This window comes from Triticum urartu, chromosome 4 (assembly GCF_003073215.2).
Source record: "Triticum urartu cultivar G1812 chromosome 4, Tu2.1, whole genome shotgun sequence".
Lineage (NCBI taxonomy): Eukaryota > Viridiplantae > Streptophyta > Magnoliopsida > Poales > Poaceae > Triticum > Triticum urartu.
The window spans coordinates 507,083,350-507,103,552 of NC_053025.1; the positions used below are offsets into that span (position 1 = coordinate 507,083,350).

A 20,203-nucleotide genomic window follows, 5' to 3' on the forward strand; every position below is an offset into this window, starting at 1 on the left:
GTCCGACTGATCCATCCATCCAACCACCAAATATACCACCACCCTCCGCAAGCTGCAATCACTCGAGCTACATGTCGATGCAGAACGTTTTCGGTATTTATATACCGGAATAGACCGAATGAGCGCATGTGGCGCAGCGGCTGGCCATCGGAAGCGCTGGGGAGAACCTGTCACGCAGCTCGCCCAACCAACACGAGCCTCTTTCCTTCGCGGCGCACGCGGATGTGGTTTTTAAATTAAAAAGGAGAAAGCTAGGTCAACCGAATGAATTGATGAGCGCGATCGAACGAGCAGAGAGGCAACAGCGCGTCCGCCGCCGTCGTCGTCCCCGGCCGGCCGCGCCGTTGGATCGCTCGCTGGAGGCTGCCGCTGCCGCTGCCGCTACGACGCCGCCCGTGTAGTAGTACTGTACGCGTCGTCTACTTGTGCGTGCCTCCTTAATTCCGAGTGGTTGAGCGCCCCGGGTAACCACCGCCATTAATAGGCCACCCTCCCTACCTGTCTACTACCCGTCTCTTTCTTTCTCCGCTTCGCTTACTGCGGGTCCCACCGCCTGACGGACGCCTCTTCTCCTCCGGGTCAATCCATGACTCCATGAGCACCGCGAGACGTCGTAACAGTAACACTTTTGGATTGGAATTAGACGTGGTCGATACGTACAGCTCCTCCTGTACAGGTAGCAAGTGCGTCGTCACTTGGAGTTGTACCGGTATACCAAGTTTGGCTACGGGTAGTTTTCATCAGAAGAAAAAAGAGTCTCGGTGCAGGTACAGGCCGGGCTGTAGTCGTGGCACGTACTAAGCGCGCGTTTTGCCGCCGTCGCCGGTACGTACACCTATATGGAATACGGGCCGGCCGAAGCTTCCGTGCGCGCCTTACGGTTTGGGCGCCTATAAGTTTGACTGCCCCGGCAGCGGCAGAGGCCACAAGTTTGTTCCGGGAGGCCACCGTCGCGGTCTAGTTGGTCGCGCACCCTATATATACCGAGCCGCCCGCCGAGGCCAACTCACGCTTCCGGCTCCGGCGCCTCGGTCCAACTCACACCAAAGGCGATCGACACGCGAGTACGTCTCGAGATCCATGGAGTCTGCGCCGGCGGCGGCCTTCATGGAGCGGGAGCGCCTCACGGCGGAGGTGACCTTCTCCGGGGACGCGCAGGCGGCGGCCTCGTCCGAGGGCGCCGAGCGGCTGCCCACCAGCATCATCATCAAGATCCGGCGCCGCCTCCCGGACTTCGCCCGCTCCGTCAACCTCAAGTACGTCAGGCTCGGGCTCCGCCACGGCGGCAGCCTCACGTCCTACCTGCCCATGCTGTGCGTGCCGGTGCTCGCCGCGGCCGCCTACTCCTTCGTCCGCCTCGACGTCATCTACCTCTCCATCGACCTGCTCAGCTGCGTCGCCTGGCTCGGCACCGCCATGCTGCTGCTCACCGTCTACTACTTCAAGCGGCCTCGCCCGGTCTACCTCGTCGAGTTCGCGTGCTACAAGCCGGAGGACCAGAACAAGATCACCAAGGAGGCCTTCCTCGACATGACCGAGAGCACCGGCTGCTTCAATGACGAGACGCTCGCGTTCCAGACCAAGATCACCACCCGCTCCGCGCTCGGCGACGAGACGTACCTGCCCCCCGGCGTCCAGGCGCGCCCGCCGAGGCTCAACATGGCCGAGGCGCGGCTGGAGGCCGAGGCGGTCATGTTCGGCTGCCTGGACGCTCTGTTCGAGTCCACCGGGATCGACCCGCGCCGCGACGTGCGCATCCTCATCGTCAACTGCAGCCTCTTCAACCCGACGCCGTCGCTGGCGTCCATGATCATCCACCATTACAAGATGCGGGAGGACGTCAAGTCGTTCAACCTGGGCGGCATGGGGTGCAGCGCCGGCCTCATCGCCATCGACCTCGCCAAGGACATGCTCCAGGCCAACCCCAACGCTTACGCGGTCGTCCTCAGCACCGAGAACATCACCCTCAACTGGTACTTCGGGAACGACCGCTCCATGCTGCTCTCCAACTGCATCTTCCGCATGGGCGGCGCGGCGGCTCTGCTCTCGAACCGGCGCGCGGACGCCGGGCGCGCCAAGTACCGCCTCCTGCACACGGTCCGGACGCACAAGGGCGCCACGGACGAGTGCTTCAAGTGCGTGTACCAGCGCGAGGACGACGTGGGCAAGGTGGGCGTGTCGCTGGCGCGGGAGCTCATGACGGTGGCCGGCGACGCGCTCAAGACCAACATCACCACGCTGGGGCCGCTGGTGCTGCCCCTGAGCGAGCAGCTCAAGTTCCTCAAGTCGCTGATGATGCGCCGGGTGTTCCGCGCCAAGGGCGTGCGGCCCTACATCCCCAACTTCCGGCGAGCCTTCGAGCACTTCTGCGTGCACGCCGGCGGGCGGGCGGTGCTGGAGGAGGTGCAGCGCAGCCTGAGCCTGGAGGACAAGGACATGGAGCCGAGCAGGTGCGCGCTGCACCGGTTCGGCAACACCAGCAGCAGCTCGCTGTGGTACGAGCTGGCCTACGCCGAGGCCAAGGGCCGGGTGAAGCGCGGCAACCGCGTGTGGCAGATCGGCTTCGGGTCCGGGTTCAAGTGCAACAGCGCGGTGTGGCGCGCGCTCCGCGACGTGCCGGCCGTGTCGCCCCCGGGACCGGAGGAGAAGGCCTGCAACCCGTGGGCGGACTGCGTCGCCAAGTACCCGCCCAAGGCCTACGTCTGACGATACATTACTACGCCGCCGCCGCATGACTCCACACGAAGATTACATGATTCTTTTCTCCTATACTTTTTCTGCATTTCGTTTCCCGTAGGTGGCTGTACCTCAGGTTCCATGGGCGAGCAGTGCCATTGTTTTCAGCTTTTGTACTTCAAGTGTGAATTATAAACGACAAATATATACGACGAGGTTTCATTCCAGCCATGATTGTATGATATGATCTGTTCCTGGATTAGATAGATTGCTGCTCCGGCGCTCGGGCCCCGTTTCGTCCGTAACGTATGGATTGAGTTCGCGGGCTCGCCACTTGAACCTTCCAAAACGTTGTGCCACGGCTCTCTTCTGGTCGGCTAACGGCCTTGGTTTCCCTGGCCCTCGGTTCAGTTTCTTCCTACATCTGAACGAGCTGACCACGCCTGCCGCGTGTGCCCAACCGAGGAAGAGTCTCGACATGCATGCTCATTGGTGTAACGTGTAAGGTAGTATAGCATATGATGATGAGCGATTACTTGGGTCTGTTTGAGCACGACTTCTCTCTGGCCCCCGTGGAAAAATAGCATCCAGTTCGGGGCATGCTTGATTAATGTTGGTATGGTGGTTCGGTGTTGGATTGACTTACCAATCCATGCAGTTGAAGGTCGTTCATCGGCAAATTAATTGCGGCGTCCATCGGTCTATTTTGCATGGCCATCACTCAACGCTCCTCTGACTTTCTGCATTCATAGCTGTACGCAACGGTCGAAAACTCGAAAGCGTACGGTCTACTCCTACTCTGATTTACGGTATTTTGTTTAATTATCTTTGTCAAAAGTTTGCAAACTATTCATAAAATATCACGATGGTGCAAAGAACACTACAAATAAAATAAATTACATCCATGTATGTACACCACCTAGCAATAAGTACATGCACTGGAGCAAGCCAAAGACGCGCCGATGTCATCGCTCCTTCCTTATTGGTGCCGGACAAACCTTGTTGTTGTAGATAGTCGAGACGTGCACGGAGAATTTTCGACTATCGTCGACAAGGTCAGGCCGACTCCGGTATGGGAGCAAAGACAACGACACATTATCGGCTCATTCTGATGACAACAGTGATTGTTCGACGGTTCATGAACCTCGATGTAAATTTTATTATGTCTGGGATGTTTTCTACTTTTGGTCAATTTTTATAATAAATTTGATTCTTTTCAGAAAAAAAACATAAGTTATCTCAGCTATTGACACATATGGTAAGCAGTCTAAACAATTAGAAAAAACTAAATTAGACACGGTCCCAACATCGCTGCCCTGTTTTTTTCTTTTAAAAAATGGTTTCCGTAGTACTTGCACACAACGACACACCATTGACGTACAAATGAAGCATTGGCGCATCGCGCCGTTTTGAATGCGACGATCCAAACAGAGGCATTGTACTAGCTGGTACACTCGGTTGGGTGGTGTCTTTTCCAATCTATAAGCAGCTAAGCAAATATAGTACTCCCATGACAGCGTAGCTCCACCAATCGGCCATAAACCCGCCTTCTACTTAATCGCATTCAAGACGACGGCCAAAGGAAAAATGACATTCAAGACAAGCTAATCTTCAAAGGGATACCGTGACAAGAAAGGCCGGGAAATTTTAAAGCGGCCGGGCGAAAGCCGCGAGAAAGTGACCAAACAACTCTCAACCCCCAACCATACTACTTTTAGGACTCGATATGAACGCACGAGAACGTTGGAAAAATCACAAAATGGGCGGGGGCCGGGGCCAACCCAGACCGGGAGTCCAACCGAGTCCGACCATTCAATTCTGACCGCGCCGCGGCACCGGATGGCCCTGGAGACCTCAGAGGACCGCATTGATTGGGCGGGCACTTTCCTGACGCCTGACTAGTTGAATTCTGACGGTGACGATGAGGTGATGGGCGGCAGCGGCAGACGGCTGCGGACTCGGTACACGACAGGGCACTGCGTACCAGCACACGGTTACTCTCTCGGTTCCAAATTACTCATCGTGGCTTTTTCCAAATTACTTGCCGTGAATAAAATCACGACGAGTAATTTGGAACGGAGGGAGTACAATCTAGGGGGTCATCAACGATGATCAAATTGACCCATGTGTCGCTTCAAGCAACTCTAGATACACGGCCTTTTTTTTTACCGGATCAACGGACTCGCTTGAGTGGCATGTTTTGTAGAATTACGGTGAGGGGCCCATCCTCATTGAAAATTGCGGGGGAGGAGGGGGGGGGGATTAGTTTGGAATATGCCCGTAAAACCCACTAACCAATCTGTGCGTTTAAAATTTTCGATGTCGTTTCCCTGGGTGACCCAGGCGCGAGCAACTCCAACGCACCGACCCGAACGCTAAGGAACTGTTTGGATGGCTGCCTAATCAAAATATTCGCGTTGACCATGGTCTTCCGTTTGGATGCCAGCCAGTTTTTCAACAGTGTGCCAACTTTTTGACAATCCCTTCAGTTTTTCATTCCTCACGCTCGCGAGTTGACAGCGGCAGATTCTTGCGCCAATATTTTGGCGTGCCCTGCATTGGTAGGGCGAGTACAGGCGAGAACCAAACAACCCCTAAACCTACGCGGGTGCCGCCACACCCTCACCCCTCACCCTCCCTCCACCTACTGCCGGCGAGCGCCGTCGGACAAAGCCTGTGTGGTGTGGGCTGCACGGGGCAACTGTGGCAACATGTGTAGCTGGGCCCGGGCAATTGCGGCCCCGCGCATCATGGCGGCGAGTGGTGGCTTGCGCGCGCCGCCGACGCGAGGTGGCCATGGGCGTCGAAGGAGCTGGGTCGCAGTGGCCGGTCGGGCCAGATCCAACACACAAGGAGGCAACGTTTGGTCGATGGAGGCTGTTGATGGTTTCTTCCCTTCAAGCGTCTCCATGCCCGGCTCCTTTGAGCTCGGTGCTGTCCAGCGCGTACGATGCTAGAGGGGGCTCAGGCAGACCGGCTCCTTCAATTTTTTTTCTTCAAATTATAAATTAAACTAACCGAAAGAAAAGAAATGGGAACGACAAAAAAAACTGACGTGCGCCATATAGCTGGACCAGGCCCCTCTCGTGCGAGAGAAGCAAGCGACACTCAGAAGACACGTGCATATCGAGGGACGACTATGTCTCGCTTCATGGGACACATAGCGTCGGCTCGCTTCACACGCCTCCCTAAATGGGCTGGTCAAGCGCATGGAGGCCACTGCCTTGTTTTTTTTTCACTATATTTTTGCATTCTATTTTTAAATCTGTTTATATTTCCAAAATTTCTAGAGAAAATGTTAACCAAGCATTTGAATTTTCTTAAATATGTATAGAGGAATATGTTTCTCATGTATATGAAAGATGTAGACAAAAAATATAAAATGTGTATGACAAAATTGATAATTTATTAAAAAAATGTTAATCAAGCTTTAAAAAATATTAATCAAGTATTATAAAAACGTTAAATGTGTATCAAAAATGTTTGCCATGTACAAGTGATATACAAAAGGAGAACATGTACAAAAAAAGTTTATCATGTTTTCTAAAAAGGTTAAAAATGTATAAAATAAATGTTCATGATGTATAGAAAAAATGTAGAAAATTCATAAATATTTGAACACAAAAAATATAAGTTTTTTAAAATGTTGATCATATATAAAAAATGTTAAATCATATATGTCAAAAATGCTAAATAGTACTCCCTCCATCCCAAAATAAGTGTCTCCACTTAATACTAACTTTAGTACAAAGTTGTACTAGAGTCGAGACACTTATTTTGGGACGGAGGGAGTACTATTAAAATGTTATTGGTATATACCCAAAATGTACAATGTGTATGAAAAACGTAGTCGTCAACCACAAAATTTTGCAAAACTGTTAATCATCTATTTTAAAAAATGTTTAAAATGTACAAAAAATGTTACTACATATACGAGTAATGTAGAACATGTATTAAAAAATTTAACATAAAACATATTTTTTTAAAATGTTGATCATGTAACAAAACATGTTAATCATTTGTTTCAAAAATAATATGTATTAAAAATTGTTCCTGATATATGCCAAAAATTTACAATATGTATGAGAAAAGTAGTCATCAAATATCATTATTAATAGGGATGAAAATGGAGTGGAAACTTTCCGTTTTTCTGGAGGAAAATGGAAACGGAGAGGAAATATGAAAATGGAAACGAAAATTTGCAAAACGGAAGTGGAAATGGAATTTTTTATGCGGAAACGGAAACAAAAACGGAACGGTGTTTTCCAATGAAACATGCATGGAAATGGAACTTTCCGTTTCCGTGAATATGGAATTTTTGTTTTTACTATAGACATATAGCTGCTTTGTAGCCCAACCACTAAAGAGAACACAATGACACAATTAGTAGAATGAATCTAAGGCCCAACTTCTACTACGACACATGTACTCAGCTTGACCCTATATGCAATTGTCTGGTACTACCACAATACTACGCTAAGTTGCTAACATAATGATATTATTTTGTAGTCATGTTAACAACTCATTGAATTTGTTTGTTTTTGTGTGTATTTCTCTATGATTCAAGGGGTTTTTAAGTTCCGATCAATGCCTATTTCTGTTTCCCTATCCGCTTTGTATTCGCTCCGTGTCCGTTTCCGGTAGTATCTATTTTCGTATTCATTTCCGTGGTTTCTGTATTCGTTTTCGCTTCTGCAAAAAAGTGTGAAAACAAATATGGTAGCACTCAGTTCCGTCCGTTTCCGCTCTGTTTTCATCCCTAATATTTAATGTTGATCATCTATTTGAAAAATGTTAAACATGTATAAAAAATGTTCCCGACATACACAGATTTTTTAAAAATGTTTATAAAAATGTATACATGTGTTGAAGAAAATTTTAAAAGAATTAAGAAAACCAAAATTAAAGAAATGGAATAAAAACAAAGAAAAATCAAGAAAACAAATAAAACACAAAGAAAATGAAGAAACTTAGAAACAAGGAAAAAATTCAGTGAAAATCGTGAAAGAAACAAAAAAAATGAAAACCGTGAAATATACGAAGAAAACCGATGAAAAACAAAAATCGTAAAGAAACAAAGGAAACTGAAAAGAAAACTAAAACAAAACAAAAAACAGAAAGAACCCAAAAGAAAACTGGGAAAGGAAAAAAGAAACCCAAACTCATAGAATGAAGAACCAACGATCGAAGAAAATGAAAAGGCCAGCCCAGTTTACGACAGGGATGATAATGCTTGAGCGAGACAGAAGCTATACACACTATAAGCGTGATATATAGTCTTGGTGGGCGTATCGCTCGCAACGATACGCATCAGCGCCCGGATTAGGCGAAATCGCTAATTAATAAGTACTCACAACGATACACATCAGCACCTGGTTTAGGCGAAATCACTAATTAATAACTACTTCTTCCAAAGATCGTTTCCTCACCACCTAGGAGTTTTCCTCTTTTTCATAAATTCATTTATTCAAAACGTTTTATCTCTTAAACCGTGCATCCAAATCTCGATCCGGTTTCAATGTTGGATTCCTAGCGTCGAGTCAAAACTAAATCTCATATTGATAGGTTTTGACAAAAAAAAACAAAAAAAAACTGAACGAAAAAACAGAACCAGGGGCATGCATTTTTTTCTTTTTCTTTTCGGAAGCAGTTTCCGAGACGGAAGAAAAAAAAAGAAAAAACACATTTTTTCTGTTTCCGAGAGGTATAGCCGTGCCTCTCGCGGAAGCAAAACCGTGCCTCTCACGGGAGAAAGAAAAAGAGAAAACACGTTTTTTCCGTTTCCGAGAGTTACGGCCGTGCCTCTCGCGGAAGCAAAACCATGCTTGTCGCGAAAGAAAAAAACACATTTTTTCCATTTCTAAGAGACATGGCCGCGCCTCTCGCGAAAGAAAAAAAACAAATTTTTTTCGTTTCTGAGAGGCACAACCGTGCCTCTCTTGAAAAAAAGAAAGAAAAGACATGTTTTGTTTCATTTCCGAGAGGCACGACTGTGCCTCTCGCAGAAGCCCTGCCTCTGACGAAAAAAACACAATTTTTTGCGTAAATTTGTTTTTCGAATTTTTTTGATCGTAAAGCTAAGAAAGACCGATGAAAAGCTGAATAGTAATAAAATCCCATTTAAAAAGCCAAAAATGCATGGGAAAAAGTAAAATAATAAAATCCGAACGGAACACCCAGAATGCGACACGTGACGGCGGCTGAGAGCGCATCAAGTAGCCCACACCATGTGATCATTAGGGAGGCTTTCGAAGAAGCGCTCCTCAACTAGTTACTCTCCGGTTCAGGCTAGCCTAAAAAAAAGAAACCTAAGGTTTAGTCCCATCAGGCTGGGCTCTGGGCTGTTACATTTCTAGGCTTGGTCCAGGGCCGGCCTTGGCTAGGTATTTAAAAAAAGGTATTCTCAAAATAAAAGAAGTGCTCAAAAAAAAATGGTGCGGCCGAGCTTCGTGGGTGGAGTGGTGCAGGAGGAAGCCTACTGTGGAGACCTACTGTGAATTCTCTAGTCGCGTGAGGGGAGGACCTTGGATGGATGGATGTTGATGGAGCTGGTGGAGGTGGAGGGGTCCGGGAGTGCCCGTCGCAAGAAGTGCCTCTAGTTCATATTTTCGCAAACTATTTAGACTTTGCTAGAACACAGTATAAAATATAGTCCTGGAACTTCCGTGGAGTAGTTCATGTTCAGTGCAATGTGGAAACGCAAAGGTCTTCAGTTCTGAAGTTCTTGCCTAAAGCACAGGAGAGTAGAATAACAGAATTTTCCAACGAAATAGGTCGAGAAGTTGTCTGTGCTCTTTTCTCCGATAATTCGTGCTCTTTGTGACCTAATCTCCTAATGATGCTACATTGGAACAGGTGACTTCAACCACTCAACTTTGCCTCTAATACATCATCACGTACCACTCCATTGTCATGCTCCCTATAAAAGGCCTCCACCACCCAGTGGACAAGCATAAGCACAAACACAAACACAAACACAAACACAAACACAACAAGCTTCTAGGGAGACCACGAAGTCCTATCCCCAGTAGCCATGGGACTCATCTCCTACGCTGCCATGTGCCTCTGGCTGGCGTTTCTTCTCCATTCCTACGCCGCCGCGACGGCGCCAACCGGCATGCTAGAGCGGGAGACCAAGCAGCAAATCATAGCGAGCATCCCGCCGCACGGGCAGGAGAACCCCGTGCTATTCCTGACGTCGCCGTCCGGCAAGTACGCGGCGCACTTCATGCGCAGCCAGACCGCGCCGGGCGCGGGCGGCCTCGGCGCCGACTTCTGCTACGTGGAGATCCTCGACACCGCCGAGCCGGGCGCCGAGGGGCGGAGCGTGTGGGAGTCGGAGTGCCTGGCGGTGAGCACCGTGAACACGTGCGCGCTCGTCTTCTCGTGGAAAGGGCTGGAGGTGTTCGACGGGAGCAACTCGGTGTGGCACACGCACGACACGGAGTCGGACGACAACAACTTCCTCAAGACCCTGCAGCTGGTCGACGAGGGTGACATGCGCATCCTCGACAAGGGCGGCGAGCTCGCGTGGAAGGCCAGCGACGAGCCGCGCGCGGGGCAACACTGCGGGATGCCCGGCTCCCCCGGCCTGGTCTCGGCAATGCCGCCCTTCGCGGAGCCGGCTGGGCACGGAAGCGGCAACCTGCCATTTGGACAGGAACCAGAAGGCAATGGCAATGCCGGTGTAGTACAGCCCGCGCTGCCGCTGCCGGAAGCGGCAGGGTCCGGTGGTGTCGCTGGGCAGGGGCAGGCCGTGGAGGACGTGGGGCAGACGATTGGATTTGGCAGCCAGCCATTGGTGGACAACAGCCCATACGACAGTGGTGCACCGAAGCATGGATGCAGCTTGCTTGGATTTGGTGTTGCACTGGGTGTCAGTGCTGCCATTGCCATGGCCCTCGGTCTCTGATCGAGGGTGTGCATGCGCTCTTGCGGCGTGGTGGCGTTGGTGGTTTGTCGAATTTCTTGTTATTATTTCTGGCGCAATAAGCCAGGGATGTGTTGTGAACTCCTGACCAGCCGTGGCGCCTTTTCTGGGCGTGGGCCTGCTGGTAGGATTGCATTGTATCTTGAGACCACGAAGTGTAATTTTTCGATTGTTCAAGTTTGCTTTGTAAACCACGAAGTGTGGTTTCTATCAGGCTGAGCCCATCTTAGGCTCTCACTGAATATTTGAGACATAATAACGTACTACCCTCTGTAACTTTTTATAAGGATCCCTTTTTATATGACGTTTTTAAAGTCTATGACAGTGTAAAAAAAACGTCTAATATTAAGTTATAGAAAGAGTATTAAATAAGTAGGATATTTCACTTAAATAATGTGTTGCTCAGTCTTAAATTGGGTCCTCTAAACTGTGATGACATATTGAATTAGATGCAATCTAATTTTTCGATATCACAAAATCATCTAATATCATGGGGATGGGCTAATGACCCACCAAGATTAGAGATCGGATCTTCGATTCTATGTACGCACTAACCTGAGATTCAGAGATTTCTTATCAGGAGGGAGAGTTGCTCTGTATTAATAGAACACGAGTCTAGAGAGCAAGAAACTGAGCCAAACACTCCATCGTTGCAAAGTGAGGTGCCGATCACCAGCATCAACAGTTTGCTTCGTCGAATATCCCTCGTCAATATGCTATTTTTTGGAGGTAGCACACAAATATATGTTCATACTTCTATAAAGGTGAAAAATAATGAATGTTGTTCCAATTCCCATGAAATTCCACGCTACACACAACTAGCTTTGATAATTTCTTAACATGGTTAATCTCCATTGTAAAGTTTCTTTTTACTATCATAACACATCATTTATCACCAAAGAACTGGTCTTAAAGATCCTAGCTGAGAAGTTACATATATGTTCATACTTATAATGTGGCACCTAGTGGCAATCAATTTTTTTAGTCCAAACAAAATATCATGGGGTATTGTTTTAAGCCTTCGTCGAGACGAACTCACTGGTGAAGATAGATCGTTAACTAAATCAACGGTTTGTGAGATAACTAATTTTAGGAGTTTGAAATGGCAATTGATATGATGAAATCGGTATGTGGTGGAAGATTCTTATATGTATACATATGCTCATATTGAAAATTCACAAGACTTGAAGACTAATTTCATACACGTTGCCCACATATATTCGCCCCTTGTAAAATATATATACTACATAGATTAAACTGTGAATATTAATTCTATGCTAGATAAATACACAAAGAATATGCTACACAGTTATAAGAAAATAACTATAGCAAGATAAACGAAAAATTAAGACAATTGCACATTTTTTACAAATATATAGTTATGCTCCTATTTATAAATATAACTAAACTAAATTAATATATGAAAGAAAAACGAAACCTCCATAATTCTCCCCCACTCAACTCAAAAAGGAGAAAGACCAAAAAAAGCTCAAAAGGATCACACACAAAAAGCCCATAAACGACAGGAAGAATCCCAACTAATCACAGATTGTACAAAGCTGATCGGATTGCTAAGATAGTTGACCAGTATTAATAATTTTTCTAACAAAGACTTAACAAAATTTTGTATACTCCTTCGAAAATAAATTAGTAAGATATTGATTCATTGTTAAACTTGTTGAGTGGAAGTCCAAATTCTGACGCTGTCAGATCGACTTTGTGCTCGTTTGCTTTACTAATCTCCCACTGATATATTGGATCCGGTGACTTCAACCACTCAACGAGCTAGGTGTTCCACCAGTCAACCATGCCTTCGCCATCGTCATGCACCACTCCATATCCAAATCTCCCTATAAGAAGCACACAACACCCCATGCACAATGCAAGCACAAGCACAAGCACAAACACAGAAGCTGCATCTGACCAGGTAGCGAAACCCAAGCATAGCCATGGAGCTCGTCTCATGCATTGCCATGTGCCTCGCGTTCGCCTTGCTCCTCCCTTCCCACGTCACAGCGACGGCGCCAACCGGCACGGTAGAGCGGGAGACCAAGCAGCAGATTCTGGCGAGCATCCCGCCGCACTGGGAGGAGAACCCCGTGTTGTTCCTGACGTCACCGTCCGGCAAGTACGCCGCCTACTTCATGCGCAGCCAGACCGCGCCGGGCGCGGGCGGCCTCGGGGCCGACTTCTGCTACGTTGAGGTCCTCGACACCACGGCGCCGGGCGCGGAGGGCCGGAGCGTGTGGGAGTCGGAGTGCCTGGCGGTGAGCACCGTGAACACGTGCGCGCTCGTCTTCTCGTGGAAAGGGCTGGAGGTGTTCGACGGGAGCAACTCGGTGTGGCACACGCACGACACGGAGTCGGACGACAACAACTTCCTCAAGACCCTGCAGCTGGTGGACGAGGGTGACATGCGCATCCTCGACAAGGGCGGCGAGCTGGCGTGGAAGGCCAGCGACGAGCCGCGCGCCGCGCAACACTGCGGCATGCCCGGCTCGCCTGGCTTGGCACCGGCAATGCCGCCGTTCGCCGGTCCGATCGGAAAGGGGAGCAGCAACTTGCCATTCGGGCAAGATGAAGGAGGCATCGACGGCAACAGCTACGGTTCCGTCGGAGGAGTTGCGCAGCCCGAGCTGCCGTTGGCGCCGGGTGGCGTTGGTGGGCAGGGGCAAGAGGAGAGCGTTGGGGAGACCATGGGCCTCGGTAGCCAGCCACTGGTGGACAATAGCCCATACGACAGCGGTGCACCGGAGCGTCCATGGGCTGGAGTTGCTAATTTGGGTCTCGGCGTTGCAATTGCCATTGCCATGGGCCTGGGTCTCTGAATTTGATACTGGTGGCATCTTCGATTTGTTATTTAACTTGGTGGTATCTATTCTGGCGCAATAAGCCAGAGGATGTGTGGGTTTTATTTTTTCGGAAATGTTAACGTCCACACGTGTGGACGTTTGCACATCGCCCACACGCCTCCATCATCACTCATTTTGCCATGTATGAATAGATGACATCAGCAGAATTTTTTTTGGTTTTCGGCTTAAAAATGTTGTATCTCCTAAATAAAAAGTGAACGAAAAATCCGTTTTCACCATTAAATCCATCTCGATGAGATCTTCAAAACTAGACCCCATGTTGATATGTTTCGACGATTTTTTTTTTGCCAGAAGTTGCCACAATGTTTACACTGCAGTTGCCATCGGGCTTAAACTAAAGTTGCCATGTGGCAATTTTAGTTTGTAGATCATGGCAATTTTAGTATTTTGATGATGGCAACTCCAGTACTTTGACCATAAAAATTATTTTTTGTATGAACCATGGCAATTTTACGTGCATGTATCATGGCAATTTTAGTTTATGGTTCATGACAAGTCTAGTTTCTTAATTCCCCGTTTTATAAATGTCAAAATTTACTTTTAAATATAGAAGAAAATAGCTGAAACATATCATGGCAACTTCAGTGTAAACATCATGGCAATTCATATGCAATAGATATGGCAACTTTTAATCCAATTTTTTTTTCATCAAAACATATCAACATGGGATCTAATTTCGAAGATCTCATCGCGAGGGATTTAATGATGAAAACGGATTTTCAATCGGATTTTTCATTTAAGAGATAAAACATTTTAAAAACTGAAAATCCAAAAAATTTCCTACATGCATGCATGCGATGACGTGACAATCTGTTTACATTAGAGACGTGTGGTACGTCTCCCTTCCTGCCACACGTGTGGCAGTTAACGCGACCCTATTTTTTTGAGTTGAGGATGTGTGTGGTTTGAAGTGATGCTTTTCATGATTTTGATTGTATTTGTTTTTAATATATTCAAAAATGATTTTTTTAGCGTTATTTATTTCTTCTTGTAAAAAAGTCAACACGCTGTCGTTTTTCCTTTATATTAATGATGTATTTCTTACGCATGTTGTAGCTCTGAGGAAGGCGCTAAAAAAGGCATGCCAGATTCTCCTCTCCGACGAGCTTACACTAGTAGTACTAGGAGCAACAATGGGTGGATCGCTCACCCAAATCATTGTGGCCGAAGGCCGAAGGAAGAGGAGAGATCCGAATGAGGGGGTGAGGAGGAGACTTTGGAGATTGGGCAAGGGAACGCGGAAGGGAAAGTGGTGTTTCTTACGCGCACATTGGTTGATACCGACATCTATCGAGCTATGGTTGTCTCGACAAATACCTTCTTTTTACAAAAGCCTCATTGAATACCTGATGAAACTGGTCGGCGACATGCACTAGGCCTTGATCTCTCATCGACATAACCATGGTGTATGTGTGTGGCTTCAATGACTTGATCCACTTGTGGCCCAACCCATTGTAGCTTCGAATTTGTGCTAATGTGTTTGCGTTTGTGTTGTACACGTTGAGTTACTTAGAGCAGGCTCAGTCCGCCCCCTTAAAACCTCATATCCTCTACTTTAGGGGCAAAATGCCCAAAATCTCACACCACTTCTACCCCATTTTTTCCCTACATGTAGGGGAAAAGGACGGGACCCCCCTCATCTCTCTCATAAAAAAAAATCAACTAACATGAATGTTCCCTGCAACAACTACCACCGCCATCTGTCGCCGGAGTCCGCCGGTGGCCTCAGGCATGGCGGAGGTAGCTAGAGATCGCCGGAGCTTGCCACCTATCATCGCCATGGATTGCCGGATCTCATCTGAGTTCAACATGCGATTATTTTTCCTTTTTAAAGCGAAAAGAGAGACGAAAAAAAATTAAGAGGATAATTTTAAGGGGTGGTTGGAGTGCCTACCCAAAAGTCTCTAAAGTAGCGGCAAATTTTAGGGGAGTAGTTGGCGTGGGTCTTTACTCTTTACGCTCTACTGCTCTAGAATTACTTCCATGATCAATTTTCTCTGATCCGTCGACTTCGAGTACATGAAGACAGAAGAGTATGTGAATTTCTCGACTGATCGTCTGCATAACGGCGACTGTGAGCGTACGTTAAACATTCATTAGCAGTTCCAAGAAAATAAACACCATTTGCACGATCATAATTGTTGCATCGTGGCGTGAAGCGCCAACACGGCGACGCTGGCCACGCAGAGGTACGCAATTCCGGCCAGTGTTCTTTTCCGTGCTCCGGCCGTCAGTCATGGCACGCACATGGCCGCCGCAACCAACCTCTGTCCTCATACATAAACCATGCGCCGTGCGTTGGTTATGATCCACCCCGACAGATGAAGCACACCACATCAGTGAAGAACCGCAAATGATCCAACTCTCTCCCCCTTCTGAAAATTTGAAATTTCGCACGTCCCGGCCGTTTTCATTTCAAAAACGGAAGCACAAAACGCATGACTGGTCTGTCCAGCATAGAGCAGTCTAACCCCGGGCATCCAAACAATTGAACGGGAGCTCGATCAGATCAGGGGCAAATTTCACATATGATATCGCGTTCGTCGGACAGGCGGGGGTTAATTTCTCTGACAACGACGCAAAATTGAATCGAGCGTAACTACTGTACAGCTCGGTCGCTGGGGAAAAAAGGTAGAATCACGGACGAAATGATCGTTGGAGTTGTACTGAGTACTGACCATCCACTGTCAAATTTAGAAGCCCATTGCTGAATTTTTCTTGTTCCCGCCGAGCTGTTCACATGAGCACCAGCCAGCAGCCCAGTACCAGTCCCTGCTGTGATATCAAGAGCCGACCCCGGCCACACTGTCACACCGCCCTATATATACCCATGCACACCAGCCTCTTTACCTCATCCAAACTCACCAGTGTTTCTTCTACTAGGCAGCAGCAGCAGGAGGGTTCTTCCATCATGGGTTCTCGGCTGGTTCTTTTCGGTGCTCTCGCTCTGCTCCTGGCCGGCAGCTTCGGTGCGGCCCAGGCGGCGCCGGCCGTAGTGGTTGGCTCCGTCAAGTGCCTGGATTGCTCCCCCGACGACGTCAGTGCTGAAGATGCCCTCAAAGGTACGTGCCATCGCTCCTATACGTTTGGCTGTAGCTATGAACACTTTGGTCTTCTCTCAACATCTTCCCATCAAGTGCAGGGCTCCAGGTAGCCATCAAGTGCAGGTCCGGCGCCGGCGAGACCTACGAGACGCAGACGGTCGGGCAGCTCGACGACAAGGGCGCCTTCAGCATCCCCCTCCAGGCAGGCCTCCTGCGCGAAGACGGCGAGCTGGACCGCGACTGCTTCGCCCAGCTCCACAGCGCGCCCGACACGCCGTGCGACGGGCCGGCGCCGCCCAGGATCGCCCCAGCCAAGTCCACCACCCAAGGTGTCGCCGACGCCGCCAACACCTACCTCGCGGTCGCCGAGGACACGGTTTTCTCGCCGGTCGCGTGCGCGTGCAAGAAGAAGAAGAAGCACTTCATGGTCGGCCCGCCGCCGCCGCCCCCGCCGAGGCCGGAGCCCTCATACGGTACCCCGACGCCGACGCCGACGCCCACTCCCACGCCGTCCTACGGTCCTCCTTCGACGCCCAAGCCGCCCGCGCCCGAGGACGACCCGAAGCCGTTCTTCCACAAGCACCCCAAGATGAAGAAGATGATGCACAAGAAGAAGCCGTGCCCGCCGCTCGGGGAGGAGGACAAGCCCAAGAACTGACCTGCCCTGCCGCGACACATGCAGCGGCGGCTCGCTCACTTGCCCATGGAGTGGCATTACAGCAAGGAGGGGGCGTCACGCGCTACGACATTTGGAGATCGATATGTTTGTGTTGTTTGTTGATTCAGTTGTCATGTTGCTTGTTGGTTGTTTTGTTTAGTTCCGCCATCGTGCTGGCATTGGTGTTTTAGTTCGCTGCTCGTTCGTGGAATAAAGAAAATGGTATCATCTGTGGCATAACATTGTCATGTTAATTTCCAATTAGAGCTTTGCATTTGCGAACTGGTGGTTATCGGACGGGTAGTACTTAGTGTAACTATCTTGTTGGCATTACGTAGAGTCGAGCATCCAGAAAAGAAAAGTAAACAGAGGACTTTTTTTATAGCATAGGTGCGCGATTTTAGCGCCGCGTTGAAAAAATTGTGTTTTTTGCACGCGCCCAGTCGGAACGGACACACAAATAACACGTGCGTGGTATAGTTGGTTCAGCGTGCGGAGCAAAACGACATCGCGCGCCCGCCCCCGCGCGCTAGACAACGACGACTCGCGCGCGACTTCCACCAACCGCCAGATCCAAGCGCCGCCGCTCGCACCTCCCCATTTGCTCCGGCGACCCGATGGCGCTTCCCCGGCCTATCCTCGTGCACCGTAGTTGCTTCCTCCACCTCCTCTCGCCGCCACCGCCCCTCGAACGCGCTATTCCTCCGACGAATAGCGCCCGGCCGCCCACTGCCGCTCGGCACCCGCAAGGTGTCCTGAATTACTTGTCACAAAAATACGTCTAGATACATCCATTTATGCGACAAGTAATTCCGGACGGAGGGAGTAGACGAATTTGGTGCATGTTGTTTGTAGTTTTATATAGACTAGTTTAAATTCAATATTGTAGATGAGTTCGTCCTATGATTCTTCCGATGAAGAATTTGATATTCAAGAGGAGTAGGACCTTGCAATGATCCTATCTATGCACGTCAATAAAAAGCCGAAACACGGTGGTTAGGACAAGGATTGTCTGACGTACTGCATTGTGCAGTTCGATCACTGACATGTGGGCCCATCATCCGGATGGCCCACATGTCAGTGACCCAACTGCATACTGCCGCACGTCAGGGGAGTTGAGTCCCGGTGGTTCGGTTATGGGTCATCAATTTTTTTGGAGGGATAAGATCGATGCGACAACAGATTGATGAGGCATTACTTTTGTGATGCCCCCAATTCAATCATACACTAATCATACATGCAAACGTGTACGATCAAGATCAGGGACTCACAGGAAGATATCACAACACAACTCTAAAAATAAAATAAGTCATACAAGCATCATATTACAAGACAGGGGCCTCGAGGGCTCGAATACAAGAGCTCGATCATAGACGAGTCAACGGAAACAACAATATCTGAGTACAGACATAAGTTAAACAAGTTTGCCTTAAGAAGGCTAGCACAAACTGGGATACATATCGAAAGAGGCGCAGACCTCCTGCCTGGGATCCTCCTAAACTACTCCTGTTCGTCGTCAGCGGCCTGCACATAGTAGTAGGCACCTCCAATGTAGTAGGAGTCGTCGTCGACGGTGGCATCTGGCTCCTGGACTCCATCGTCTGATCGCAACAATCGGGTATAGGAAGGGGGGGAAAGGGGGAACAAAGCAACCGTGAGTACTCACTCAAAGTACTCGCAAGCAAGGAGCTACACTACATATGTATGCATTGGTATCAAATGGAAAAGGGTAGCATATGAGGACTAAACTGCAGAATGACAGAATAAAAAGGGGATAGCTAGTCCTATCGAAGACTACGCTTCTGGCAGTCTCCATCTTGAAGCAGTAGAAGAGAGTAGATGGTAAGTTCACCAAGTATCATCGCATAGCATAATCTTACCCGACGATCCTCCCCTCGTCACCCTGTTAGAGAGCGATCACCGGGTTGTATTTGGCACTTGGAAGGGTGTGTTTTATTAAGTATCTGGTTCTACTTGTCATAAGGTCAAGGTACAACTCCGGGTCGTCCTTTTACCGAGGGACACGACTATTCAAATAGATAAACTTCCCTGCAGGGGTGCACCATATTTCCCAACACGCTCGGTCCCCTTTGGTCGGGCAAACTTTCCTGGGTCATGCTCAGCCTCGGAAGATCAACACGTCACAGCCCCACCTAGGCACAACAGAGAGGTCAGCACGCCGGTCTAAATCCTATGGCACAGGGGTCTGGGCCCATCGCCCATTGCACACCTGCACGTTGCGTACGCGGCCGGCGAGCAGACCTAGCCTCCCTTATACAAGAGCAAGCATTCCAGTCCAACCCGGCATGCGCCGCTCAATCGTTGACGTCAAGAAGGCTTCGGCTGATACCACGACGCCGAGTGCCCATAACTGTTCCCGCGTAGTTGGTTAGTGCGTATAGGCCAATGGCCAGACTCAGATCAAATACCCAGATCTCGTTAAGCGTGTTATTTTGAAATAACTACGGACGCCGACCAGGGCCAGGCCCACCTCTCTCCTAGGCGGTCTCAACCTGCCCTGTCGCTCCGCCACAAAGGTTCACTTAGAGGGCCGTCGGGAGAACGTCCTTTCGGACCCAATCCGTGAATCACTCGCGGGTACTCTACGAGCCGACCCGTCTTTAGTCACCACAATTATCATACATTATGTATAAGTATATACCCGTGATCACCTCCCGAGTGATCATGGCCCGATAGTATAGCATGGCAGACGGACAAGGATGTAGGGCCACTGATGATAAACTAGCATCCTATACTAAGCATTTAGGATTGCAGGTAAGGTATCAATAACTGGAGCAACAATGACAGGCTATGCATCAGGATAGGTTTAATGGAAAGCAGTAACATGCTACACTACTCTAATGCAAGCAGTAGAGAGAAGAATATGTGATATCTGGTGATCAAGGGGGGGGGGCTTGCCTGGTTGCTCTGGCAAGAAAGAGGGGTCGTCAACAGCGTAGTCGATCGGGGCACCAGCAGTGGCGTTAGTCTCGTTGTCTATCGGAGAGAAGAGGGGGAAGAA

General features: G+C 48.9%; 4 protein-coding genes across 4 annotated transcripts; all 4 read left to right on the forward strand.

Annotated features, from left to right (window-relative positions):
* Window positions 1-919: 919 nt before the first annotated feature.
* Window positions 920-2,903, forward strand: LOC125552328 (3-ketoacyl-CoA synthase 1-like). The gene has a single exon (XM_048715832.1). The coding sequence runs from the start codon at window positions 1,081-1,083 to the stop codon at window positions 2,704-2,706; it is 1,626 nt and encodes a 541-aa protein (XP_048571789.1). The 5' UTR covers window positions 920-1,080; the 3' UTR covers window positions 2,707-2,903.
* A 6,733-nt stretch (window positions 2,904-9,636) lies between these two features.
* On the forward strand, window positions 9,637-10,819 carry LOC125554007. The gene has a single exon (XM_048717635.1). The coding sequence runs from the start codon at window positions 9,710-9,712 to the stop codon at window positions 10,586-10,588; it is 879 nt and encodes a 292-aa protein (XP_048573592.1). The 5' UTR covers window positions 9,637-9,709; the 3' UTR covers window positions 10,589-10,819.
* A 1,688-nt stretch (window positions 10,820-12,507) lies between these two features.
* LOC125554008 lies at window positions 12,508-13,480 on the forward strand. The gene has a single exon (XM_048717637.1). It carries the CDS (start codon window positions 12,556-12,558, stop codon window positions 13,432-13,434), a length of 879 nt encoding a protein of 292 aa, XP_048573594.1. The 5' UTR covers window positions 12,508-12,555; the 3' UTR covers window positions 13,435-13,480.
* Window positions 13,481-16,322: 2,842 nt separating this feature from the next.
* On the forward strand, window positions 16,323-17,418 carry LOC125554009 (proline-rich protein 4-like). The gene is made up of 2 exons (XM_048717638.1): window positions 16,323-16,541; window positions 16,622-17,418. The coding sequence occupies exons 1-2, from the start codon at window positions 16,391-16,393 to the stop codon at window positions 17,179-17,181; spliced, it is 711 nt and encodes a 236-aa protein (XP_048573595.1). The 5' UTR covers window positions 16,323-16,390; the 3' UTR covers window positions 17,182-17,418.
* Window positions 17,419-20,203: the final 2,785 nt, after the last annotated feature.

What these genes read in the sequence shown, in the direction of transcription:
- LOC125554007 (XM_048717635.1), top strand. Translation starts at nt 9,710, where the DNA reads ATGGGACTCATCTCCTACGCTGCCATGTGCCTCTGGCTGGCGTTTCTT.
- LOC125554008 (XM_048717637.1), top strand. Translation starts at nt 12,556, where the DNA reads ATGGAGCTCGTCTCATGCATTGCCATGTGCCTCGCGTTCGCCTTGCTC.
- LOC125554009 (XM_048717638.1), top strand. Translation starts at nt 16,391, where the DNA reads ATGGGTTCTCGGCTGGTTCTTTTCGGTGCTCTCGCTCTGCTCCTGGCC. An exon ending in TGCTGAAGATGCCCTCAAAG is followed by an intron (nt 16,542 to 16,621) that starts GTACGTGCCATC and finishes CATCAAGTGCAG; the next exon opens with GGCTCCAGGTAGCCATCAAG.
- LOC125552328 (XM_048715832.1), top strand. Translation starts at nt 1,081, where the DNA reads ATGGAGTCTGCGCCGGCGGCGGCCTTCATGGAGCGGGAGCGCCTCACG.